The sequence below is a fragment of the Nyctereutes procyonoides genome, unplaced genomic scaffold (genome assembly GCF_905146905.1).
Source record: "Nyctereutes procyonoides isolate TBG_1078 unplaced genomic scaffold, NYPRO_anot_genome, whole genome shotgun sequence".
In the NCBI taxonomy this organism is placed as follows: Eukaryota; Metazoa; Chordata; class Mammalia; order Carnivora; family Canidae; genus Nyctereutes; species Nyctereutes procyonoides.
Window position 1 is genome coordinate 28,910,946 of NW_026575052.1, and position 22,588 is coordinate 28,933,533.

At 42.9% G+C, this 22,588-nt stretch overlaps 1 protein-coding gene across 10 annotated transcripts in view; it reads right to left on the reverse strand.

The window, feature by feature from the left end:
• The window catches only part of ARHGEF28 (Rho guanine nucleotide exchange factor 28), a 311,495-nt gene that overhangs the window by 77,929 nt on the left and 210,978 nt on the right, over positions 1–22,588 (reverse strand). For all 10 annotated transcript variants that reach the window (XM_055332795.1, XM_055332796.1, XM_055332801.1 and 7 more), the window contains 6 exons: positions 20,223–20,503; positions 17,095–17,302; positions 14,530–14,641; positions 10,462–10,504; positions 4,726–4,849; positions 4,261–4,393 (listed from right to left, as the gene is read on the reverse strand). In XM_055332795.1, the coding sequence (XP_055188770.1) occupies positions 4,261–4,393; positions 4,726–4,849; positions 10,462–10,504; positions 14,530–14,641; positions 17,095–17,302; positions 20,223–20,503 (901 nt within the window). The remainder of the gene's footprint in view (positions 1–4,260; positions 4,394–4,725; positions 4,850–10,461; positions 10,505–14,529; positions 14,642–17,094; positions 17,303–20,222; positions 20,504–22,588) is intronic.

Sequence of the window (22,588 nt, forward strand, 5' to 3'; positions counted from 1 at the left end):
GAACAAAAATATCAAAGCAGCACTGGGAAATAAAACTTGAAAGATTCCATCCCAAATGTAGAGAAAAAGGAGGGGATAATTATAAAGTAGAAGATGTCACACCAAAAAGGTAACAGAGACCATACTTCTACAAGGAAGAAATCAGAAAAATTACATCAGAAACCAAGAGTCAAAGCTACAACTGACAAAAACTTTCACTGAGCTAAAAAAAGAACAAGAAAAAGCAAAAATCAAAAGGTCTCACTGTTTTCTAGGAATTAAACGCTATCTATTCTGTAGACACTCTGACAATATCTGTATGATTGAAAAATTTTAAGCTCTCAAGCATCTAGACAGAAAAAAGCAGGTCACCGACAAAGAAATAAGGTCAGACAGGCCCCAAACTTTTCTCTTGTAATAGTCAATGCCCAAAATTCACCGACCAGAGTTCACAGGGTCTTTAGGGCAAAGGTTTTGGCCTAGGAATTTATTTAGCCAGGTAAGTCTCTTTTTTTTGTGTGTGAAAGAAGGAAGCAAAGATATGCCTCCTCCTTAGATATACAACGTTTCAGAAAACAGATCACTCCAACAATCCTTTTGAAAAAAAGATTTACCTGAACTCCTACTCAAACTATAAGAGCAGAATCGAGATAAAAAGTTCAAGAATCGATCAGCTTTATTTTTAAAAAGAAAAGAAAAGGAGAGGAAATCAGTAAAACCCACTAACAAAGAATCATATCTAAAAAATCTCAGAGACAGAGAACTGAATACAAATATCAAATTATTCTTGAAATGGGACACTATTCTTTAAAGATTAAACATACAACATAAAAATAGTAATTTAATAATCTAGTCTACCAATAGAGTCTAGGGGCAAAAAGGGTAAATGTAAGAGAAATTCAAGAATATTCAAGTATAAGCTTTAAGAGTTACCACTAGTCAATATTACAATAGCTTATCTTGCCAAATCCCTAAGCACATAAAAACACATGGTATAAATAGATAAATCAGACATCCAGGAAAAGAGCAAAGAACTACAAGATAGTTGACAGCTATAAAAGTAAGTGTAAACAATTTTAAAAAGTCTTTGCTACAAAACTATATCTCAATTGGATTAACTACAGCTAAATTAAAGACACCTGCCCCAAATTAAAAAAATAAAAAATTTAAAAAAATACAGAAATAGGGAAAATGCAAAGAAAAGGAAAGCAAGAGGAATATTAATTTTAGACAAGGTAAAAAGCAATGCCAAAGGCAACAAATTAAAAGAGTGATTTTATGTTTATGAAAGCTAAATTCACAGTAAAGCTGTGATTTGTGAACTGCTGTGCACAAATAATGTAACACCCGAATATAAGCAGTGAAATCTACTTATAAACAAAAATAATTTCATAGAAAAACAGTATTTGTAAAAGCAAAATCCAAAAAAAAGCCTCGCAAATCAGGCTTTCATGGAAAAGAATGCAAGCATCAGAATTTTGAATACCTATGTTTTTATATAAGTTTTTAAGATTAGAAATAGTAACCCTCATGATACAAAAATACACGCCTAAGATTTACTAATAACAGCTGAGCTTATACATGTCAAAATCTCCTGCTCCGTAAAATAATAATAATAATAATAATAATAATAATAATAATAATAACCAAGGTTTAAACCTCCAACACTCCTCTTCCTAAAAACTGTAAATCTTAAAACTTGTGAAAAAACTGTGGGTTAGGGGTGCCTGGGGGGCTCAGCCAGTTAAGCAGCTGCCATTGGCCCGGGTCCCAATCCCTGGGCCTGGATCAGCCCCACATCGGCTCCCTGGTGGAGGGGAACCTGCTTCCCCCTCTCTGACACCCGTGCTCTCCCCCGCTCTCACCCCATCTTCTCTCTAATAAATAAAATCTTTAAAAAAAAAACCCAAACAACTGTGGGTTAAAGGAGACATGTAACATATATTCATACTGATGCTAGAACGTAAGATAATTGAAGACGAGGACAGTGCAGGGGCACCTGGGTGGCTCAGCTGGTCAGGCATCTGACTCGATTTCCACGCAGGTCACGATGTCAGTCCTGAGACTGAGCCCTGAGTGCCGGGGCGGGGGCCGGGCCCGGGGCGGGGGTCCTCCCTCAGCAGAGAGTCCCCTCCCCCAGCTTGCACTCCCACTCTCAAACAAATAAAAAATCTTTAAAAAGAGAGAGAGATGTGGATAGCGTTATATGTACAGGGATGCCCCTCACCACATTTTTGTAGTGAAAAAAAAAATTGGGAAATTCTTAAATATACAATAAGTAAGGAGTAAACGTATTTCAAATCCAATAAAACATCAGTATAAACAGCCAGCTCCAGCTTTTTAATAATTAGAACGGACTCCATGAAAATACGAATAGCCATCTTCTGTAGTTTGTAAGATTTTTGGATGATTTTAAAATTTTCCTTAAACTTTGTATCTTTTAGGAGTCCTATTGCATTTAAAAAATAATAATAATGACTATTTTTGGAGCACCTGGGTGGCTCAGTGGTGGAGCATCTGCCTTCACGTTGGGTCATGACCTCGGGGTCCCGGGATCGAGTCCTGCGTTAGGCTCCCTGCATGGAGCCTGCTTCTCCCTCTGCCTGGGTCTCTCCCTCTCTCTGTGTCTCTCATGAATAAATAAATAAAATCTTTAAGAAAATGACTGTTTTCAAAGCTCAGCACAGCTTCCCTGTGGGGGGCCCTTCCCGGGCCTGCGCCCGCCCAATGCCCCACGGCTCTGCGCCACAACACAGCCCCCGCCCGGGTCCGCGGCTGTCCATAACTGCCCGGCAGTGGCAGCCCGCGGGCTGGGCTCCGTCGCGGCTGCCGCGGGGCCACAGAGCATCACTGACCGTCGCGGTACCCGAGGACTACTGAGCAGGTAAAGGTCGGGAGGCCGCAAGACACGGAGCAGGCGAAGGGGGCGGGAGTAAGGCACGCAGGCTGGGGCGCCGGGTGTGGGGCCCACGCCGGGTATGGGGCCCACTGTGCCTCCGCGGGGGGCTCGGCCCGGACAACCAGGAGGGAGGCCCCCGGCAGCTGTGGCCACTCCCAGTGGGCGCTGCAACAAGGGCAGCGGTAGACGCCCTCCAGACGAGGGCAGCCAAGGGGTGAAGGCGCCGACCGGGGCGACATGGAAGGGCCACCGGCCTGGCTGGGTGGGGGGAGCCACTCGTGAGCCCAGGTGGGTGGCCCAGGGCCTGTGGGCTGCTGTCTCGTGGGGCCTGCAGACGACAGGTCCCCAGGTATTGAGGCCCCCGGATGGGCTGCCGTGGGCACGGGCCAGTGACAGATGGTGGCCCGAGAGCACCACGGAGCACACGGGGCTGGGGGAGCGGCAGTGGGGAGCAGGCCCGGGAGGCCTGGGAGGAGGGGGGCAGGCCGGAGCCCGGCCAGCAGGAGCCAGGTGCCAGGCAGGGGCGAGGGCAAGGGGTCAGGCCTGCAGGGGTGATGGGGCCTGGTGGCTGTCGTGGGGCCTCGGCCTCCCCAGGGGCTGACAGGAAGCCAGGTGCTCCGGGACCCAGGATGCTCTCAGCCCCTGACGTTCCGACAGCAGGTGTTTTCAGAACTGTGCCGTCTGGTGAAAGTACAGGGAAACGGGCTAGAGGCTGTTGAGACGGCGACCTCAGCCCCGGGTAACATAGGCAAGCAGGGCAGGCCAGCCTACGCGGTCCGAAGCCCGAGCCAAGAGGATGGCTGGCAGGCTGCATGGGGACGCGAGAGGCGGGGATACCTACGGACGGCCCCCAGATGTCACCATGCACATCTGCCTGGGCGACACGGCTGCCAGGGGCCGGGACAATGGGACCGCATGGGGCCGCGGGACAGGGAAGCCAAGTTGCGTTCTGGCCATGCAACCTTTGAGAGGCCGCTGCGACAGCCAGGCGGGCACACCAAGCAGGCAGTGACACAGGCGGGCCGGGTCCCGGGGGCCGTCACTAGAGCACATAGAGCCCCGGAGCTGACCACAGGGTCCCTGCTCTGTAAGCTGTTAGATCACACGGGCGGCGCTACGACGACAGTTCACGGAACCCTGCTTCCCAATGGCCCTGGCCTTGGGGTCCCTGGGCGGTGCCAGCGGGTGAGCACCTGACTCGGTTTGGGCTCAGGTCGGGACCCGCGTCAGGCTCCACACTCAGCACGGAGTCTGCTGAAGCCTCTCTCTCTCCCTCTGAAATAAATAAAACTTAAAAGAAAAGAAACAGCCCTATTCTCCTGGAGCTGACTGTCTGGGAAGGCAAAATGCAGGGACAGCACACACTGAGCCCACAGACTTACTGGAACACTGGGATGACTCCTTCCCCAGGAGTGTTTTATCACAAACGGAACACTGGAGAACCCCAGAGAAGGTTCCGGGGACAAACTGATGTCGGCTCGGTTTCTCTTTGTCTTTGGCATCCTTGCTTTTCGTCTTCGGATACAACAGCAACAGCCGCGTGGGGAGAAAGGAAGAGAGACAAATGCTGAGAGCCAAGGTACTTCCACAGGCCATAGGACACCTCGACATTCCCCGTCTGAACGTAAGGCCTGCGTGCGGAGGGACGCCGCGCACCCGCGAGTCCCGGCTGGGCGACAGTCGTGCTGCAATCCTAGAGACTCGGACCACACCCAGTAAGAAGGCAGAGGGTCTTCCAGGACGTGTGTACCACATCTGAGACCACTGCGTCCAAGGGGAGACTACGCCGGCGACCGCAGAATGGAACCAGCTACACGTAGACTCAACGGGCACAGGACTTTGATTACCTTAGATTTGTTCCGAGGGCTTGTCATCCTGTTCATGAGGAAGCTGAAGGTCCGGCTCACTTTGTATTTCTCAGACTCTGACTTGGCAGGTATGATGTATTTATCCCATTCTTCCTCTTGAATCCTACAAAACAGAATCTGTGACCACAGCTTATCAGGACTTAAAGAGGGGGAAAACAGTATACACACACACACACACACACACACACTTTTTTTCCGGTTTTAAGGGTTATTCTGAAGATATCAAATCTATTAAAAATATTTCTTATAGATGGATAACGGACGGATGGATGATAAAGCACCTATCTCACAAAGTTCCTAGTTACAGACTCTAAGAGGTATTCAGTATATAACTTCTTCAACTTTGCTGTATACTTCCAATTTTTCACAATACTAGGGGGGCATCTGGTGGCTCAGTGGTGCAGCATCTCCCTTTGGCTCAGGGCGTGACCCTGGGGTCCCGAGATTGAGTCCCACATCGGGCTCCCTGCATGGAGCCTGCTCTTCTCTCTGCCTGTGTCTCTGCCTCTCTCTGTGTCTCTCATGAACAAATAAATAAAATCTTAAAAAAAAATACAATACTAGGGAAATAAAGGACTTAAATGTTACTCTGCAAACACTCATCTCCATATTGACTATGCCAACAGAAACTGCCTAGGGCACAGGGAAGCCAAATAGGCAGTAATAGGAAACTGGATTTTATTTACTTTGGGAACATAGAGATAATACGCAGAAGAAACACATTTCCTTTGATAACACAGCTTGAGAAACCAACGGCCTATCTCTTGGTTCAGTCTCTCCCACTCATTCGAGGGTATTTGTAATCTGAGACTCCCTCGGTTGTATGAGAGAGAAGGTGGTGGATATGCGTCCATAATAAAAGGCCCGCTAAGGATAATGGTATCCAATCTGTGAACACACTGAATATCATTAATGCTCCCCTAGGCCATATAATCATTCTTTAGAAAAAAAAAGTCCCATCTACAGAAAGTTCTATTTCCTCTGAAACTTACTCTGATAGTCTTATATTTCTAATATTACTACAAAGAGATAGAGAGATAGAGATAGAGAGAGATATAGAGATAGATATAGAGATCAAATATCATGTAAAACCAGGGAACACTTCTATGGGACATACTATAACCAAAGTCTCTCCCACCCCCCAACTTTCTCATTCATTCGCATTAGTGGGTAACACATTCATCTCTGGGATATACTTTCCAAAAGCTATCCTATTACTGGCATGCGCCAAAATATAGGATCACATTTTGCGACAGCGAGTCCAATAACAAATTCTAGGACGTCAGCTTTTCTCATCGGATAAATGACGGGCTGAGACTCAGTTATTTCTAAGGCCCCTTCCCATGCTTAACTATAACATGTGCTCCTCTGAGACATATTAAATGAAACTTTGAGTTATTTATTTATATTAGATATAGATGATTACTATAGTCATTTATGTTAGGTAATGGAACACGTTAGTTATTCATGTTCAAACCCATGGATGCATTTAGGAAACATGATAAATGGTTTCAGAAGTGCCTCAAGTCATGAAGATCAAAAGGCATAGGCAGGACACAGAATGTCCTACTAACTCGAGTTCTGCACAATAAGTGAAACTGGGTTTGCTACTTAGACAAAACAGTTCAAAAAGCCAGAAAGGAAGGAGGGTGGATGGACTTGAGGATACCCCAGACTACTAGAGTGACAAACAAAAACAAAAAAACTTACACCCTGTTTCCATTCTACTTCTAAAACCACCTCCTGAGATAACTGACTAGTTAATATATTTATAAATTTCCATACCTCTTGTTTCTTAAGCGCCCTAATTTGCAGGACTCATGACATTATTCAAGAGACTCACTTTTGGAATGGAGGGGACAAAGCACATTTGAGGCCTCAGAAAGAAGGATCTTTGGAACATCTCTTGTGACCACGCCGAGTGCCTTCAAACGTCTACCGTAAGAACAATCCAGTGAGGAGACCTCAGCCATGGGGTTGAAGAATGCTAAGAGCGATATGGATTGTGAGGTCAAGAAGTCCTCCCATTACCTGCCTCCCAGCAGAAATACAACTCTACTTTCTTAAAGATTTTTTTTAAATAAAAGATATTTGAGAGGAAGTGCAAGAGAGCACGAGAGCTCAAGTGCAGGGAGGGGCAGAGGGCGAGGATCTCAAGCAGACTCCCCAGGGAGCACATCAACCGACCCACAACCCATGGCTGGATCTCACGACCCTGCAATCCTGACCTTAGCCGAAAGCAAGAGTTAGAGGTTTAGCTGACTGAGCCACCCAGAAGCCCGTCTACTCTTTTTAATAAAAGAAAATTCTGTTTATCCGACTCTGTTCCCAATTCCCCACACTATGGAAGGCCATATCAAAAACAATGTTTCAGAGTTCATTTAAAATCTTTGAATGTGCTACGTTTTCATATACCTCATATATGACTACACAATGACATAAAATCATACCACTCACTCTTTAGACTCAACGGTGGAGAAGACCTGAGACATGACCTTTAAGGAAACAAAATACTGAAATACTCCATACTAAAAACTAAGAATAGCCATCCTACATGGTAGAAATGTGAGCCTCCTGGATGTGATCCAAACGTATCATGAGAACAAATAACACAGCATAACCTCTGCACAAATGGACAAGGCTGGTTGATTCCATGTTTCAAATCTCACGATGCTATATTCACTGAGACAACCATGAGTTACGTTAGGGGAGAACCAAGAAGGGGAAAATCCCCAACTGATTTCACGAGAGACTTTAAAAAGCTTTTCAATTTATAGGAATCTGGGAAAAAAATTAAACTCTTCTCAAATCCCAGAACAAGACGCTTCATTTCTATTATTGACTTGATGACCAGTGAAATCACCCACAATAGTCTTACAAACCCCATTCCTGAGATTCTTATGACACTACCTTTTCAATAAAGACATTTTAAGTGTCTTAAGAATATAGAGCCTTCTCATCTTAATCTTTAAACTATAATATCTGTGGCTTATTTTTGGAAGAACCGAACATCTAAGTGTTAAAAGGAATTCCCAAAGACAGAACATGAGAGACTCCTAACTGTGGGAAATGAACTAGGGGTGGTGGAAGGGGAGGTGGGCGGGGGGTGGGGGTGACTGGGTGATGGGCACTGAGGGTGGCACTTGATGGGATGAGCACTGGGTGTTATTCTATATGTTGGCAAATTGAACACCAATAAAAAATAAATATAAAATAATAAAATAAAATAAAACAAAAAATAAAATAAAATAAAATAAAATAAAAGGAATTTCCAAAATCCAAACTGAAAATTGACACAATGAGAATTTTTTGGCTATTCAGATGCTCAGATTTAAAAATATATATATATCAAGTAATAAATGTAATACATTTAAGACAGATGGTGTCAATTACATAACAGTCATCCCATATGATCATGAAGAAATTGGTACAACCTGAAACTACTATGACAACATACATTAACTAACTGGACTTCAAATAAAAACTTTAAAAAAAAGAATTATAGGGACACCAGGTGGCTCAGGGGTTTAGCGCCGTCTTCAGCCCAGGGCGTGATCCTGGGGTCCCAGGATCGAGTCCCATGTCAGGCTCCCTGCATGGAGCCTGCTTCTGTGTGTCTCTCTCATGAATAAATAAATAAAATAAATGTTTTTTATATACTTATAATGAAAATATGAAACTGTACTTGTCAGCTACTGTATAAAGTAACAATTTTGTAGAGTTAAGTACTACTATATTTTGTACTTAAAAAAAGAGCTGATACAGAGGAATTATATACTCCTGCAGAAAAGATCCTACAAAGTCTGGAGCGAGTCCCCTTTTACCCATTAGCGTTCTTTCCCAGAAACTAAGTGATAGGAAACAAGAGAATTCCAAAGAAGGCGGATCCCTCACTTAAATTCAACATGACCGAAGCAAAGCCTTCGCAATGACCAGGGGTTGCGCTGGAGCAGCCAGTAAGGTACGGGGCAGACTAAGTGGGGTGAAGGATCTACTCTACTGGATACACCAGGGGATATGACTTAGGAAAGATGCTTTCAAGATGCAGACCAACACACACCAAAGGAGAGAAAATAAGCACTAAGAAAGGGATACTCCCTACACGTACCATCCAAGTTAAAATAGCTCACACATTAATATCTAACCAACTATGACGTTGGCTTTTTTAGTCTTAAGTCCCTCTCCTAATGGAGAATAAATATTTTTTATTGAAAAAAAAAAAATCTGGGCAGCCCAGGTGGCTCAGCGGTTTAGCGCCGCTTTCAGCCCAGGGCCTGATCCTGGAGACCCAGGATCGAGTCCCACATTGGGCTCCCTGCATGGAGCCTGCTTCTCCCTCTGCCTGTGTGTCTTTCTCTCTCTCTCATTAATAAATAAATAAAATCTTAAAAAAAATTTAAAAAATTAAAAAATAAAAAAATAAAATAAAATAAAAAATCTGGGCAGCCCTGGTGGTGCAGAGGTTTAGCACCGCCTGCAGCCCAGGGCGTGATCCTGGAGACCCCGGATCGAGTCCCGCGTCGGGCTTCCTGCATGGAGCCTGCTTCTCCCTCTTCCTGTGCCTCTCTGCCTCTCTCTCTCTCTCTCTGAATGAATAAATAAATAAATCTTTAAAAAAATAAATAAATAAAAAATAAAATCTTTACATCAGTCCATTACTTCTTTGCTAGTTAAAAAGATGACAAGAAGAAGACTTAACCAAAATGATAACCAAGAGGGAGATCAAATTCCACGACTGAGTAAACTGCCTAAACGAGGTAATAAACAAATTGTGCCGGATGTAAATGTACAAACACCCAGTGGGTCAGTTATTGCTGCGTTTGCTGTCATCACCGTCCCCATCACAGCCACATCCTCTCCACCACCATCCTATCATTAAAGGGCATTCCTACTCTTCCTGCTTGTGTCATCTGAAAATTTCTATTCTGGTCTCAAAAAAAAAATAGGAATGAACAAATGGAGGCTTTTTCTTAGCGAGACTTTTAAGATTTCTTTCTTTTTTTGGGTGGGGAAAGGGTAGCGAGAAGGGGGGGCGGATCTTAAGCAGACCCCTGCTGAGCGTGGAAACTCATGTGGGGCTCAATGACAGGACTCAGATCATGACCTGAGCAGAAGTCAAGAGTCAGACACTTAATCAGCTGAGCCACCCAGGCACCCCCTTTTTTCCCTAAAATCTAAAATAGCATGGTCTGCCTTGATATATATATTAAAACGTTCCGAAGTTTCAGCATTACTGTCCCCCCTGTTAAAGTCATTTCCCTCTTTCTCACTGGTCCCTTTTACGCGAAATACTCATGCCGTTGCTGGCCCCTGGGCGGCCTCCCAGTGCGGCCTCGGGGTGGCTCCTCGGCCGGGAGCTCCCTCAGCAGGCTCGGCTCGCAACGCAACAGGCCGTGAGGAGCCACGACAGAGGGCGGGCACCTGTGCATGTGACCCCCGGGCCCCGGCAACGCCTGCAGAGAGCCCAGGCCTTGCGGCGCCGCGACCCCCGATCGGTGCACCCGGAGGTGCCTATCTCTGGAACTGCCCTGGGAACACCCTGCTGCCGGGCCCCCAGGCCTGAGGCCTGCGCGTGTGGGGACCCGCAGGGGCGGCCGAGTGTGCAGGCGGCTCGTTGCATGGAACCCTCCCATGGCCCATCGGTAGCTCTCAGAATTCACGCGCACACATTGTTCAAAGGCGGCAAGCAGCCCCAGACCGGGACGGTTACGGTACCTCCTCTCCCTGGCGGGCTCCAGGAAGCCGAAGGCTCTTTGCTCTGCAAGACACAGAATGGGACAGTGAAGACACAGTCACACATTCGGCATTGACGCACACGCCCAACCGTATTTCACCACCATTCCCGCCACTGGTTGGGAAATAATGAGAAAACAAGCCCTATGGTGTCAGCGGGATGCTGCTCTGGGGGTGTCCCCGGCGCTCGTTCCGGGAGCTCTGCAGCGCAGACACGACTCTGTCCCCCGGGCGGTCCCCACGAGCGGACGGGCGAAGCCAGTTTGCACGGGGCAGTGTGGCAGACAAGGCAGGGGCAGAGCTCATAAGCACACACTCCCTAAACCGTGTCATTACCGGGACTCAGGCTCCTGCTACCTCGTGGGCAACAACAACAACAGATGTGCTCCGGGGCATCTACAGGATTTTACTGCCACCGCGAAACACTCCTCAAACTAAGCCACAAGCACAGGTCGATACGCTTGTTGTAAACGTGCTGAGGCCGCAGGACGCTGAGCCACGCACGTGTCCCAGACAACCAAGCCGATGAAGTAATGGGACCAGGCTCGGTCACTGGCAAAGGCTAACAGGAGCCCAGCGGACAGGGCGCGACTGTTTTCAAGAGTACATTCACTTCACCCCCCAAATTCTCTAAAGTAGAGCGCTTTGGTCCTTTCTGGTGAGGTTATAATTATCGCCAATATTCCTGTCTATCTAAACACACCACGTACCAAAGGGAATTACAGGATAGGATTTCGTTTTGTCTAAACAAGCATCTTATTTGGTTGCCTCACTATTGTACTCTTCGCCCCCAAAAGGAGCATAAGAACCAATAATGAGTAACCTCTTGGAAGGGACAAAGATGAAAAAAGAACATCGCAAGGGCCGAAACACTATCCTGTCTTTGTGTATCCACAGTACAGCTCGTCATCAGGGGCTTCCAACTGGGGGCGAAACGAGACCTCGAGTCTGTCCAAATAGAGAAAATTTTTAGGACTATTCCAGACTCATCAAGAGAGAACTTGGGGGTAATGTAAATGTCAATTTTCCTCTGATTGATCTAAATGACCTACACAGTGGAACATCATGTCTTTGAACTAGTCAAGCTTTCACTCCTGTGCTTTGATCACACACGGAGTTAAAATCATTCCTTCTTCTTTGAGAAGTAATTTATTCTTCAAGTACCTATGGTTTACCTGCTGGAATCCCTATACATTGACTATGTGGCTTCAAACTACATTGCCTGTTTGTGATTCTTACCTTCTGGAGACCAAATTTCATTGAGAGAGCCCTAGTTTTTTTTTTTTGTTGTTGTTATTTATTTATTTATTTTTATTTTTATTTATTTATTTTTATTTATTTTAGAGCCCTAGTTTTAAATATACTGTCTAAAGGCATAAAATTTTATTAACCGAAAAAAGAATCGATGTCAGATTTCTATTCTAACTCACATGCAAATATTTAAGGATTGTATGTAAGGCAGATGCCCTTCCTGATTCATGAAAGAATTCATAAATCAGGGCTTCTTTCCCTTATAAACAATCAATTCCCTCTCAGTCTGGCCAGCAACTTCAAACTTCTCAGCTGACTTTAAAAACCAGTCATAGGGCAGCCCTGGTGGCGCAGCGGTTTAGTGCCGCCTGCAGCCCAGGGCGTGATCTGGACACCCTGGATCCAGTCCCACGTCAGGCTCTCTGTATGCTGTCTTAGGGGATCCCTGGGTGGCTCAGCGGTTAAGCACCTGCCTTGGGCCCAGGGTGTGATCCTGGAAACCTGGGATCAAGTCCCACGTTGGGCTCCCTGCATGGAGCCTGCTTCTTCCTCTGCCTGTGTGTGTGTGTGTGTCTCTCTCTCATTAATAAATAAATAAAATCTTAAATAAAAAAAAACAGTCATACTGGGCAGCCTGGTGTGGCTCAGTGGTTTAGTGCCGTCTTCAGCCCAGGGCGTGACCCTGTGGTCCCGGGATTGGGTCCCAGGATTGGGTTCCAAGATCGAGTCCTATGTCAGGCTCCCTGCATGGAGCCTGCTTCTCCCTCTGCCTGTGTCTCTGCCTCCGTCTCTCTCCTCTTTGTGTTTCTCATTAATAAATAAAATATTTTTTTAAAAAGTCATACTATAGATGTAATGGCACAGCTGCCATTTTGCACAAAATAAAGACTTAGAAGCATTTTCTATATAGTTACAGTATGAAGTTAGTTCTCCAGCTAGAACCTTCAGTGAAAACATGTCAACCTCTCATTAAAAGGAATCCCAAGGCCAGCCCGGGTGGCTCAGCGGTTTAGCACTGCCTTCAGCCCAGGGCGTGGTCCTGGAGACCGGGGATGGAGTCCCACGTCGGGCTCCCTGCATGGAGCCTGCTTCTCCCTCTGCCTGTCTCTGTCTCTCTCTCTCTCTCTCTCTCTGTCGCTCATGAATAAATAAAATCTTTTAAAATAATGGTCTGGAAGAGATCTGAATATTCTCAAAAAAATAAAAGGAATCCCAACCTATTATAAATATTATACGATCATTACAACCCATCTTTTTCCTGTCCTCTCAAGGTGGCTGTATCTTCTCTTTCTCTTGGTCCTTTTCTCCATCTTCTCATTCCAAATATTAAAACTGACATTTGTCATCAGTCTTGTTTTCTCCACTTTCAGTAATGATTCCCAGAAAGATGAAAAAAACAAAAACACAAAAAAACACCGAGCACTTGTTGTGTGCTCTATGTATCCTGTCTAGTACATTCATTCAACAAATAATCATTGAACATCTCCCACATGTAAGTCATTGTTTTAGAATGGCAGTTCCAACCATAAAGAGTATGTTTTTACATGGCATGAAGATGTCAACAACAACAATGTAATAAAGAATACGTAAAAAAGAAGAGAAAGACACTTGTGAAATAAATTCTATTTTAAATATTCTACAACAGGGACACCGGTCATTATACTATATATGGGCAAATTGAATTTAAATAAAATATTTTTTAAAACAATATTTTACAATGGGAAACTAAGAATACTCAGGCACATCTCACTTTTCGAGTCTCTTAAGACCTTTAAGGGTAATATACAAATGAGGCATTAAGATACTGACATTTTATTCTAATGCTTTGTATCACAGGTTGACATGAATTCCACCAAATATGCCTTTATATGTAATTACTACATAATATGTTATGTAAAGAAATACTTTTGTTTCAAAATAGGGTAAAAAATGGGAGTCGTGGGGATCCCTGGGTGGCTCAGTGGTTGTGCATCTGCCTTCAGCCCAGGGCGGGATCCTGGAGTCCCGGGATCGAGTCCCACGTCGGGCTCCCTGCATGGAGCCTGCTTCTCCCTCTGCCTATGTCTCTGTCTCTCACTCTGTGTGTTTCATGAATAAATAAATAAAATCTTTTAAAAAAAAAAACAGTGGTGGTGGGGGAGTTGTGGCCGAAAGGGGCTACAAGGGCAGCTCCTCTGTGTGGTCCATAATTATTCTTTTTTTTTATTTGAATTCAGTTTTGAAAACTTGTCAAGCTGTATGTTTATGGTGTGCACCCTTTTCTGAAGGTGATCAATTAAAATTTTACTGTATCACAGTTTCATTTTGATCATTTACATTGCCATAAAGAATGCTGAGATAGGTTTACTAATGTTTCAACTCTTTTCTTTTACTGCAACTCTCTCAAGTCCCTTGCTGAATACAAAAAGGGAAAAATCTATTTTGAAATGCTTTGCCTTTTAGTTAGATTTCAGCAATTTATACATAGGGCAAAGTATTTTTTTTAAAAAATTACGTATAATCCTCTAAAGCTCTCATAATAAAGAACCTAGAATAAATTCTAGTTTACATTATCCTTGAGGAAAACATTTCATTCAAAGAATAAAGCAACAACTTTGTACCTATTTGTATTTTCATCAAAATGAAATCTAATACTTGACTAATATGAGAAAAGGATTTTGCTAAGTACAGAAAAATCAGTAATAAAAATGGAGCTGAAAATTCTTGCCTGCTGCTTTTGTGCATCTTATATACTTTCACTAATTGAGAATCTGCTCTGGAATAGAATTCTCTCAAAGTCAAATGGTAAAGAACGCTTACCTTCAGCAGAATTGCACACTGTGAAATCACGCACCAATCGAGTTTTTCCTAAAGAAATTTTGGGTGATGAGCAGGAATAAGAACGTGAGCGGACTCCAGGAAGCAATGATTCCTACAAGAAATGATAACAAAGGTTTTTGAAAAATTCTACAGAGGACCTGAAAGTATATGCTCACCGTGATTGTTATGGAATCAGCATCTCTGTAAAGATTCAGTGTGAATATTTCTGATGTAATCTCATTATTTGTTTTTGTTCATCACAAGTTTTGAAGTTTTATGCCTTTTCAACACTTCAGTAAACTTGAGCTTCCCGCCCATTTATACTTAAAATGTGATTATGACCTTCTAATAGAGTTGGTTAAAAGTAAGAAATAAAGTCAAAAGATGTTTTTGCTCTGCATATTCAATAGAGTCACTTTTTTTTCACCTGAGTTGTCAGGGTTTTGTTGTTGTTGTTGTTGTTGTTGTTATTTTACACTGTACTATCCAAGCAAAATTCCATATTAATTGTTATCTTTTTATTTCATAATTATTAGAAGGTAGACAAATAGCCACTTATAGGAGTTTTTTTTAACTTCAAGACAGCTATTTGAATTTATAATGTTAGCTGCAGCCTCTCAAGAAGAATGCAACAGGTCAATGTACAATTCCTCCTGGTCTGTGCCCATCTTTCAAAAAAAGCCTTCCATCTAGCACTTCCTGAGATGATACCTGAGTATCACTGATTTATGTATCTTTTACTGTCTTTTAAGTGACCTATTGTTGCTATTTTCCCATTTACACACTATTTCTATTATTATATTTGCAACATACGTGACAATGCAGCACAATAATTAAAACATGGTTATTTTATGTGTTCTGGAAAATTTAAATGAGCGTGCAACAGAACACCAGTAAAGCCGTTTATGGTACCCGACCCTCATCCAACAGGGACCTGGTGGCTTTAGGATTAATCTCGCTCATCTGGTCTTAAAATATCAGAGTTAAGATAGAGTAATACAAAATCTGTAATTCAAATTAAGCCATCAGCAACTGTCCTTCACAAGCACTAGTAGCTTCTATTCTCCCTCAGTGAAAACATTGTTTCCCTAAGCCCATTGGTTTAGTTAACAGGCCTGCAGCAGAGTTAAAAACAGAAGCCTGCCCCTGTTTCAAAGGGTCCTGGGCCTTGGCTCCTGAGTGTCTTACTGGGGAGGGCCCACTGATTCTTGACATCGGACACCAGGAGCTGCCCTATACCCGTAACGGTGACGAGGCCCAAAGGGCCAGAGCCAAATGTCACCCTCTGCATTTAAATCATGTATAGTACTTCTTTTTCATAACCATGGAACTTTGAAAATTAGCCAGAACTCTTTGGGAAAAAGTTACATGGGGTAATCGCAGAGGCAAGGCAAGATATATTTTAGAGGACGGAGTCTTCCTCAAAGTGAACCACATGCACCTGACTCACAAAGGCTAAACTGCTTTTCCTTCCAAGTAATGAACTTTTTCACAATTCCATTCAAAATGCAAAAGAACTATCTACACTAACAACCATACCCATATTCTAGGATCCAGAAAGGGCATGTGACATTCAGGTTCCAAAGACCATGACCACTCTACAGCCCTCAGAGCTGAGGGGTAGGCTTCAGTAGAAGGCCTGGTGATACTGAATCTATCACCAAGGGTGGGCAACCTGGACAAGATGTCTAAGCTCTGCAGGGCCTCATTTGCTGGAAGATTAAAATGGTACTAACATCCTAGGTAAGAGAAAACCATGCATTTCGTATGTAACTCACGTCTTGTGTACTGCAAAGGATATTACAAAAATAAAACATTATCATGACCATCAGATGTTCACAGTAAGAGAAGTCTGGGCACAGCACACATTGTTTCACAGGGGTAAACTCATTTTCAAAAGAAAACGAGTGGACAAGAGAAATCAAAAAGGAAGAAAACACATGTACCAACCCAAAAAGGCTTTGTCTGCAAGGTTGAAAGAGTTCGTTCTTTAAAAACAAACAAACAAACAAACAAACAAACAAAAAAACCAAAAATTTCAATGTGAAAATGCCTATAGGAGAAATGTCCTCTCCTATAGAAAAACTGACAAAGTTTCTACTGTCTCACATCAGTTCGGGCAGCCAGGAATGCTCAACAAATGACACCTATGCCTTTGTAATATTATTTAATTTACCTCATGACCTGAGCCAAGTAAAAATGTACGTGAACAAAACAAGTCTGACCGCTTAAACCCGCTCCATACTGCCAGTTTTTCTCCCTTTGCTTAAGGGATGCCGACAGAAATCATTATATAGAACAGTAAAAATTTCAGAGTATGTGAAAGATGTGCTGATGATGAATTAATAAAACATAAACCAGCCATTCTAAGGACCATATATTTTAAACAGAGTGGGAGAGATTAAAAAGACAATCAGACAGCTCCTGAGTCTCCCCCCCCCCAAAAAAAAATACTAGTTCACACACGTGACTGAAACATGAGTTGCCCTTTGGATAGAGATGACCTGCTTTAGATAACATAGCTTTTATGCTCACAATAAACCACATTAATACTAATAAGAATACCTTCAACTGCAGGCTACTTGATAAAGAAAGTGACTCTGTCCTGGAGATACTAAAATCAGGTTCGGTGGCGGTCTCGAAGGAGTCCAGCTCATCCCCACTGGGAATGCCAGTCCTCGAGGAACTCTGAGACGCTGGCGTGTAGCAGATGTGTGACCGCTCAGAATGCCCTTCCCCTTCGCTGTCGGCATCCAAGGCATCCAGGCTGGAGCTAAGACACGGAGGAAGTAAGTAAATAATCAAGTCAGCCAACTGGCTTAGTTCTGGCTTCTGTTTCTCTCAATTCAAATCCTGTCCTTCTGTATGTTGACAAATTGAACACCAATAAAAAATAAATTTATTAAAAAAACAAACAAACAAACCCTGTCTTTGGCAGAAGGGTGCAATGGATACTCATTTAAAATGAGTAAAAAAAAATTTCTAAAAAAAATTCACATCTAAGAGATTTTCACTTTTTTTCTCCCCAAGTCTCCCTCTTTTTAAATAAAATGTTTTGTCTCCCCAGCCGAACATCTCCCACCTAGCAAAAGCCATCTCAATTACTCTAAGAAACAAAACCTGGCACAAGTTAGTACTATTTGTTTTGTAAATGTAATTATCACAGGCCCTAAATAGTTATCCTTCAAATATGAAAATTGCGCAAGAAACAGAACCGCAGGGTTGTTTGGGAGGCCTCTGGGGGGGCGGCGCAGGAAGATCTGCAGCGTGGCCAGTGAGGCACATTCAAGGACAGAAGGCAAGGTCTCACCTCAGAGGGATGGCAAGACAGGAGTCAACCTGAGTCAACTGGGGTCCCACATGTGTCACGTCAGGTTAGCATGTTTAGAGATTTTAGGTGAGCAATCCGCCTCAGAAATGGGGAGCGGTTCTGCTCAACTACCACTTTTCTCTCCTAATTTAACTCTAATAACCATGAAATTGAAAGGAAAGAAAGTGATCTTCCCCATTCCCGGCTCATTCCATTAACATTTACATTTTAAGCCCCTCCAACTCTGAGGTCAAGAGCTTCCCCCAGCATGTTAACACTCAATGCGTTTTTCTTTCACGGTTGCAGTTCTGGAGTTAAAGATTACTAGCAACACAATGAAACCATCTTGATTATGAAAAAGGAAGCAGAAAATGAAATTGAATTAACCCATTGTGGTTCTTTTTCTTAAAAGTCCATAAGGTCTTCGGTGCCCGCCGAGTATCAATGTAATAAATGACGACGTTTGCCACAGAGTCTCTACCATATGTGTCCCCAGTCCCAACACTCAGGGTACACTCTCTCATCCTGAACTCCTTATCGCATGGGCCCTCTTGGGCACCAGCCAGCCCAGAAGTGAAGGCCACACCTGGCATCACTGAGGATCTCCAAAGCAGGGTCCTTCTCCTTTCAGAACCCATAGAGAGACTGCTCCTTGGCTCCAAGCAGAGAACAAGCTGAAGGCAGACATCACACTTTAACACACAAATGTTGAAATCCATGAAATTATTTCTCATTAAAAAGAAAAAAAATCAGAGCTTCGTGTGAAGACACACTTCCTGGCAAATGCCGCTGCTCTGAATGTGACAGCGACGTGGTTGGAGACATTCTAAGGTGCTCTGTAGTTTCCTTAATTCGATCATAGTCTTTGTGTAGCCAGACCCCTTGGGGGATGCGGGTGGGGATCAGAGGTTTGCTGATACACCTTGGGTCTCTGCATTCATCTTTTAACTTGTGATCTCTGTGTTAATAAACATTAGTCCAAATGGTTGGCTGCCGTCATCATATCCTAACTTAACAGGAGACTTTCAGCCATGTATAGCATTTCTCCATCACTGTGAGCACATGCTACAAGTAGTAGTGATCTTTATTTTATTCTGCACACCATCCAATAAAACATTTCTTTTTTTTTTTAAGATTTTATTTTTAAGCAATCTCTACACCCAACAGGGGACTCGAACGCACAACCTGAGATCAAAAGTCACATGCTCGACCAAATGAGCCAGCCAGGAGCCCCTAAAACATTTTCTTTTCGTATTGATTTAAATTGGGCTACTACCTGTCCTCCTTAAGCTATTAAGCAATTTGGTATCATAAACCATATTCTTCAGGATTACTTCTCAGTTCTCATTTTACAATACCATTTTTCAAAATCCCATTAGTGAAATATATGAAATCAATTGTAGGCTGTGACCAAAACTTTCTTTTAAAATAGTACAGAATAGAAAATATCAGAGTACATTCCCCATGTTATTTCATAAAACATCCATTTAAATTCCTGTGTATTTATGTGGCAGGGAGTCGTTGTGTAATAGGCATTTCTTACTGCGGATGTTGGTAAAACAAAAAAGATCTTCAAAATTTAAGTTTTAGAATGAAACAAGCTCTTCCATCACCTCATTTGTTGTTGTTGTGCAGTTTAAACATTGCATTATTTTTCCCCTTGTGGCTTCTCAAAACAGCTAAGTTTTGGTAACAGACGGTTACCTTTGTACATATTTTACTTTCACCATAATGTTTTAAGTATTAGAAAATTTAGGGCTTAGGTGTCTGTGTTCACCTCAGTTTTTATTGCGTGCTCCCAAGTCTCTCCTTCATGATAAGTTTTCAGCCTGAATGCAGCCTATTATTCACTTTTTAATGCGATAGGTACATTTCCCATTGAGCTCACAGTCAACCGTGTTACACGCTCCTGGCCCACCACCCACTGAAGGAAGAGTCCCCCTGCCGTCCTGGGGCCAAAATGGGACTTTCTTGGGGATCGTAAGTCCTTCGTCCTCATTCCTACATTTTTTCAGAGGAGACAGCACATCTCTATTAGAGAATGCCAAATTATTTTCCAAAGTTCTTACACAATGTTCACTCGATCAACAGTATACAAGTGCTTCCACTGTATACATTTTCACTAAAATATGGTAACTTTAAAATTTTTGCCTACCTAGCAAGTGTAAAATGTACTCCCGTAGTGGTTTTCCTCTTATTCTATTTTGGTCAGTTTTCATAAATGTCTTATTTTCAAGCCAAAGATTGTAGGAATCTAAAAGGGGGCAATGTTTTTGATGTAGAGATAACAGTGGCAGGGACGACAAATAGAATTTTGCAAGTCCAGCTCGCGGACAAGGTTCTTTGATCTTCTACACTTCTCCTCCAGAATATAATACCTTACCTTCTTTTCTTCAGGAGACTCTGTTCCTTCTCAAATCCATGAAGACCAAAGGAAAGATCAAAATTGGAAGCATATGAACTAGACGGTGATGGGAAGGACTGCTGAGCTTCGGTATCTGAGATCACTTCCTTGTTCTCACTTAGTGGGTATTTCCCATGGCTGGTTTCAGCAGCAAGGATATGCTCGCAGTTCTGAGGCCCCAGAGTAGAACCCATGGATTCAGCACAGGCGTCTGTAGAGATTCCTTCTAAATTGATGTAGTTAATATCCAAATCACCAACCTGGTAGTTGAAAGAAAAATATTTGCTGAGCAAACGAGCAGGAAAGATTGGCTGAACTGAGAATAAATTTCTCCCCGTTGAACAACCTTCCACCTTATTTACCTTGTTTTGTTCGTTCTTGTTTTGCTTTATGTAAGCGGGGAATTCTTACATGACGTTTGTGTTCATTTGGCTGCTGTCCCATAATTCATAAAAGATGACCAGTGGAGTGTTTTATAAAGTTGTTCTTTACTACGAAACCCAAACCAGACTACATTTTTAAGATTTTGTGAGCCACTGACTCAAAAAAGGGGATGTATTTTAAAAACATGAGCATGTATACAATGGAATATTTCTCAGCCATTAGAAACAGCAAATACCCACCATTTGCTTCGATGTGGATGGACCTGGAGGGTATTATGCTGAGTGAAATAAGTCAATTGGAGAAGGACAATGATCATATGGTCTCATTCATTTGGGGAATATAAAAAATAGTGAAAGGGAATAAAGGGGAAAGGAGAAAAATGAGTGGGAAATATCAGAAAGGGAGACAGACCATGAGAGACTCCTAACTCTGGGAAACGAACTAGGGATGGTAGAAGGGGAGGTGGGCGGGGGGTGGGGGTGAATGGGTGACGGGCACTGACGAGGGCACTTGATGGGATGAGCACTGGGTGTTATTCTATATGTTGGAAATTGAACACCAATAAAAATAAATTTATAAAAATAAAATAAATAAAATAAAATAAAATAAAATAAAATAAAATAACATGAGCAAAAAAAAAACCAAAGAGTAGGCAGGTTTATTTAGAAAGTAACTCACAGGAATCTGGATAACCAAGGTAGTGGTAGCCACATAAACCTGAGTCTCAAAAAAGCCAAAACAAAACAAACTACAAATAAAGTAAGAATAAAACTACCTAAGATGACACTTAACTAGAAGACACAGAATGCCCCAAACTTCAAATTATCTGTAGATGAAAAAATCATGAATTTTATAATATAAAATAATAAAATTAACACCAAACTTCAGGAAGCAACCTGTTATATTCCTGTCACAGGCCTGTGTATAGAATAAAAGTGGTCTGGAAAGTTCTACATGGCAGAGAAAACCGGGAGCTAATAGAGGGATGAAGACCTACCTAATGTCATCACTGGGAAGAGGAAGTGCAGCCTACACATGTGAAAGAGAGTCCTCGACCTAAGGAAAGGGCTTGAAAGTATGAGTGACCTGAGGAGCAACCATCACAGGCATCACTGCTGAGGGAGAAGACAGTAATAAGAACAAGGAAGACGCTGTCTGGTGAGAGGGCAGCAAAGGGGGGAAAGAGGCAAAAGGGGAAAATGTAGAGCCCTAAATCTTCATCATCATCAGAACTCACTATGCAGAAACAATCAAGGAATGCCCAACCGGTGGGTGAGAGTCGGCTAAGCAACAGGAAACACACAGACACTCAAACTCTTCCCCCCTCCAGACACTACTTGAAAAAGGAGGTAGCAATTTCACTGCAAACAAACTTAATAAATCAAAGATAACATCCCCAGGAAGGGGACAAATTAGTTCCAGGTGCCTCGTGATACAAGGCACTGAGGACACAGCCTCCCTTCTGTAATGTTCCTGCTAACCTGACAGCCTGAACCCGGCCCATGGGGAATTCTCAGACGACCCAGAACTGAAGGACATTCTGACAAAAACACACACAATCCTGCTCTGTATTCTTCAAAACTGTTGACGCCCTAAGAGCCAAATACTAAGGGACCGTCACGAATTATAACAGATTCAAGAGATGAGACAACTGGATTTTCTTTTGCTGCAAAAATTATTGGGATGATTGGCTAAAATTGAGTGTGGTCTGCAAAGGGTTACTACTCTATTAATGGTGATTGTCTGATTTGGTAACTACGGGTGCTTAATAAGAGGATGACGAAGGTTTTTTAGGAAATATACCAGGAAAGACTGAGGTATAGAAGGGCACCAAATTCTCAATGTGCTTGAAATGGTTAATATTTATATACTTATTATTTTCAACATTTGCATATACAAAGACATACTTACCCAGAGTGTATTTAAGCTAAAATATAGTAAAATATTAACATTTGAGGAAT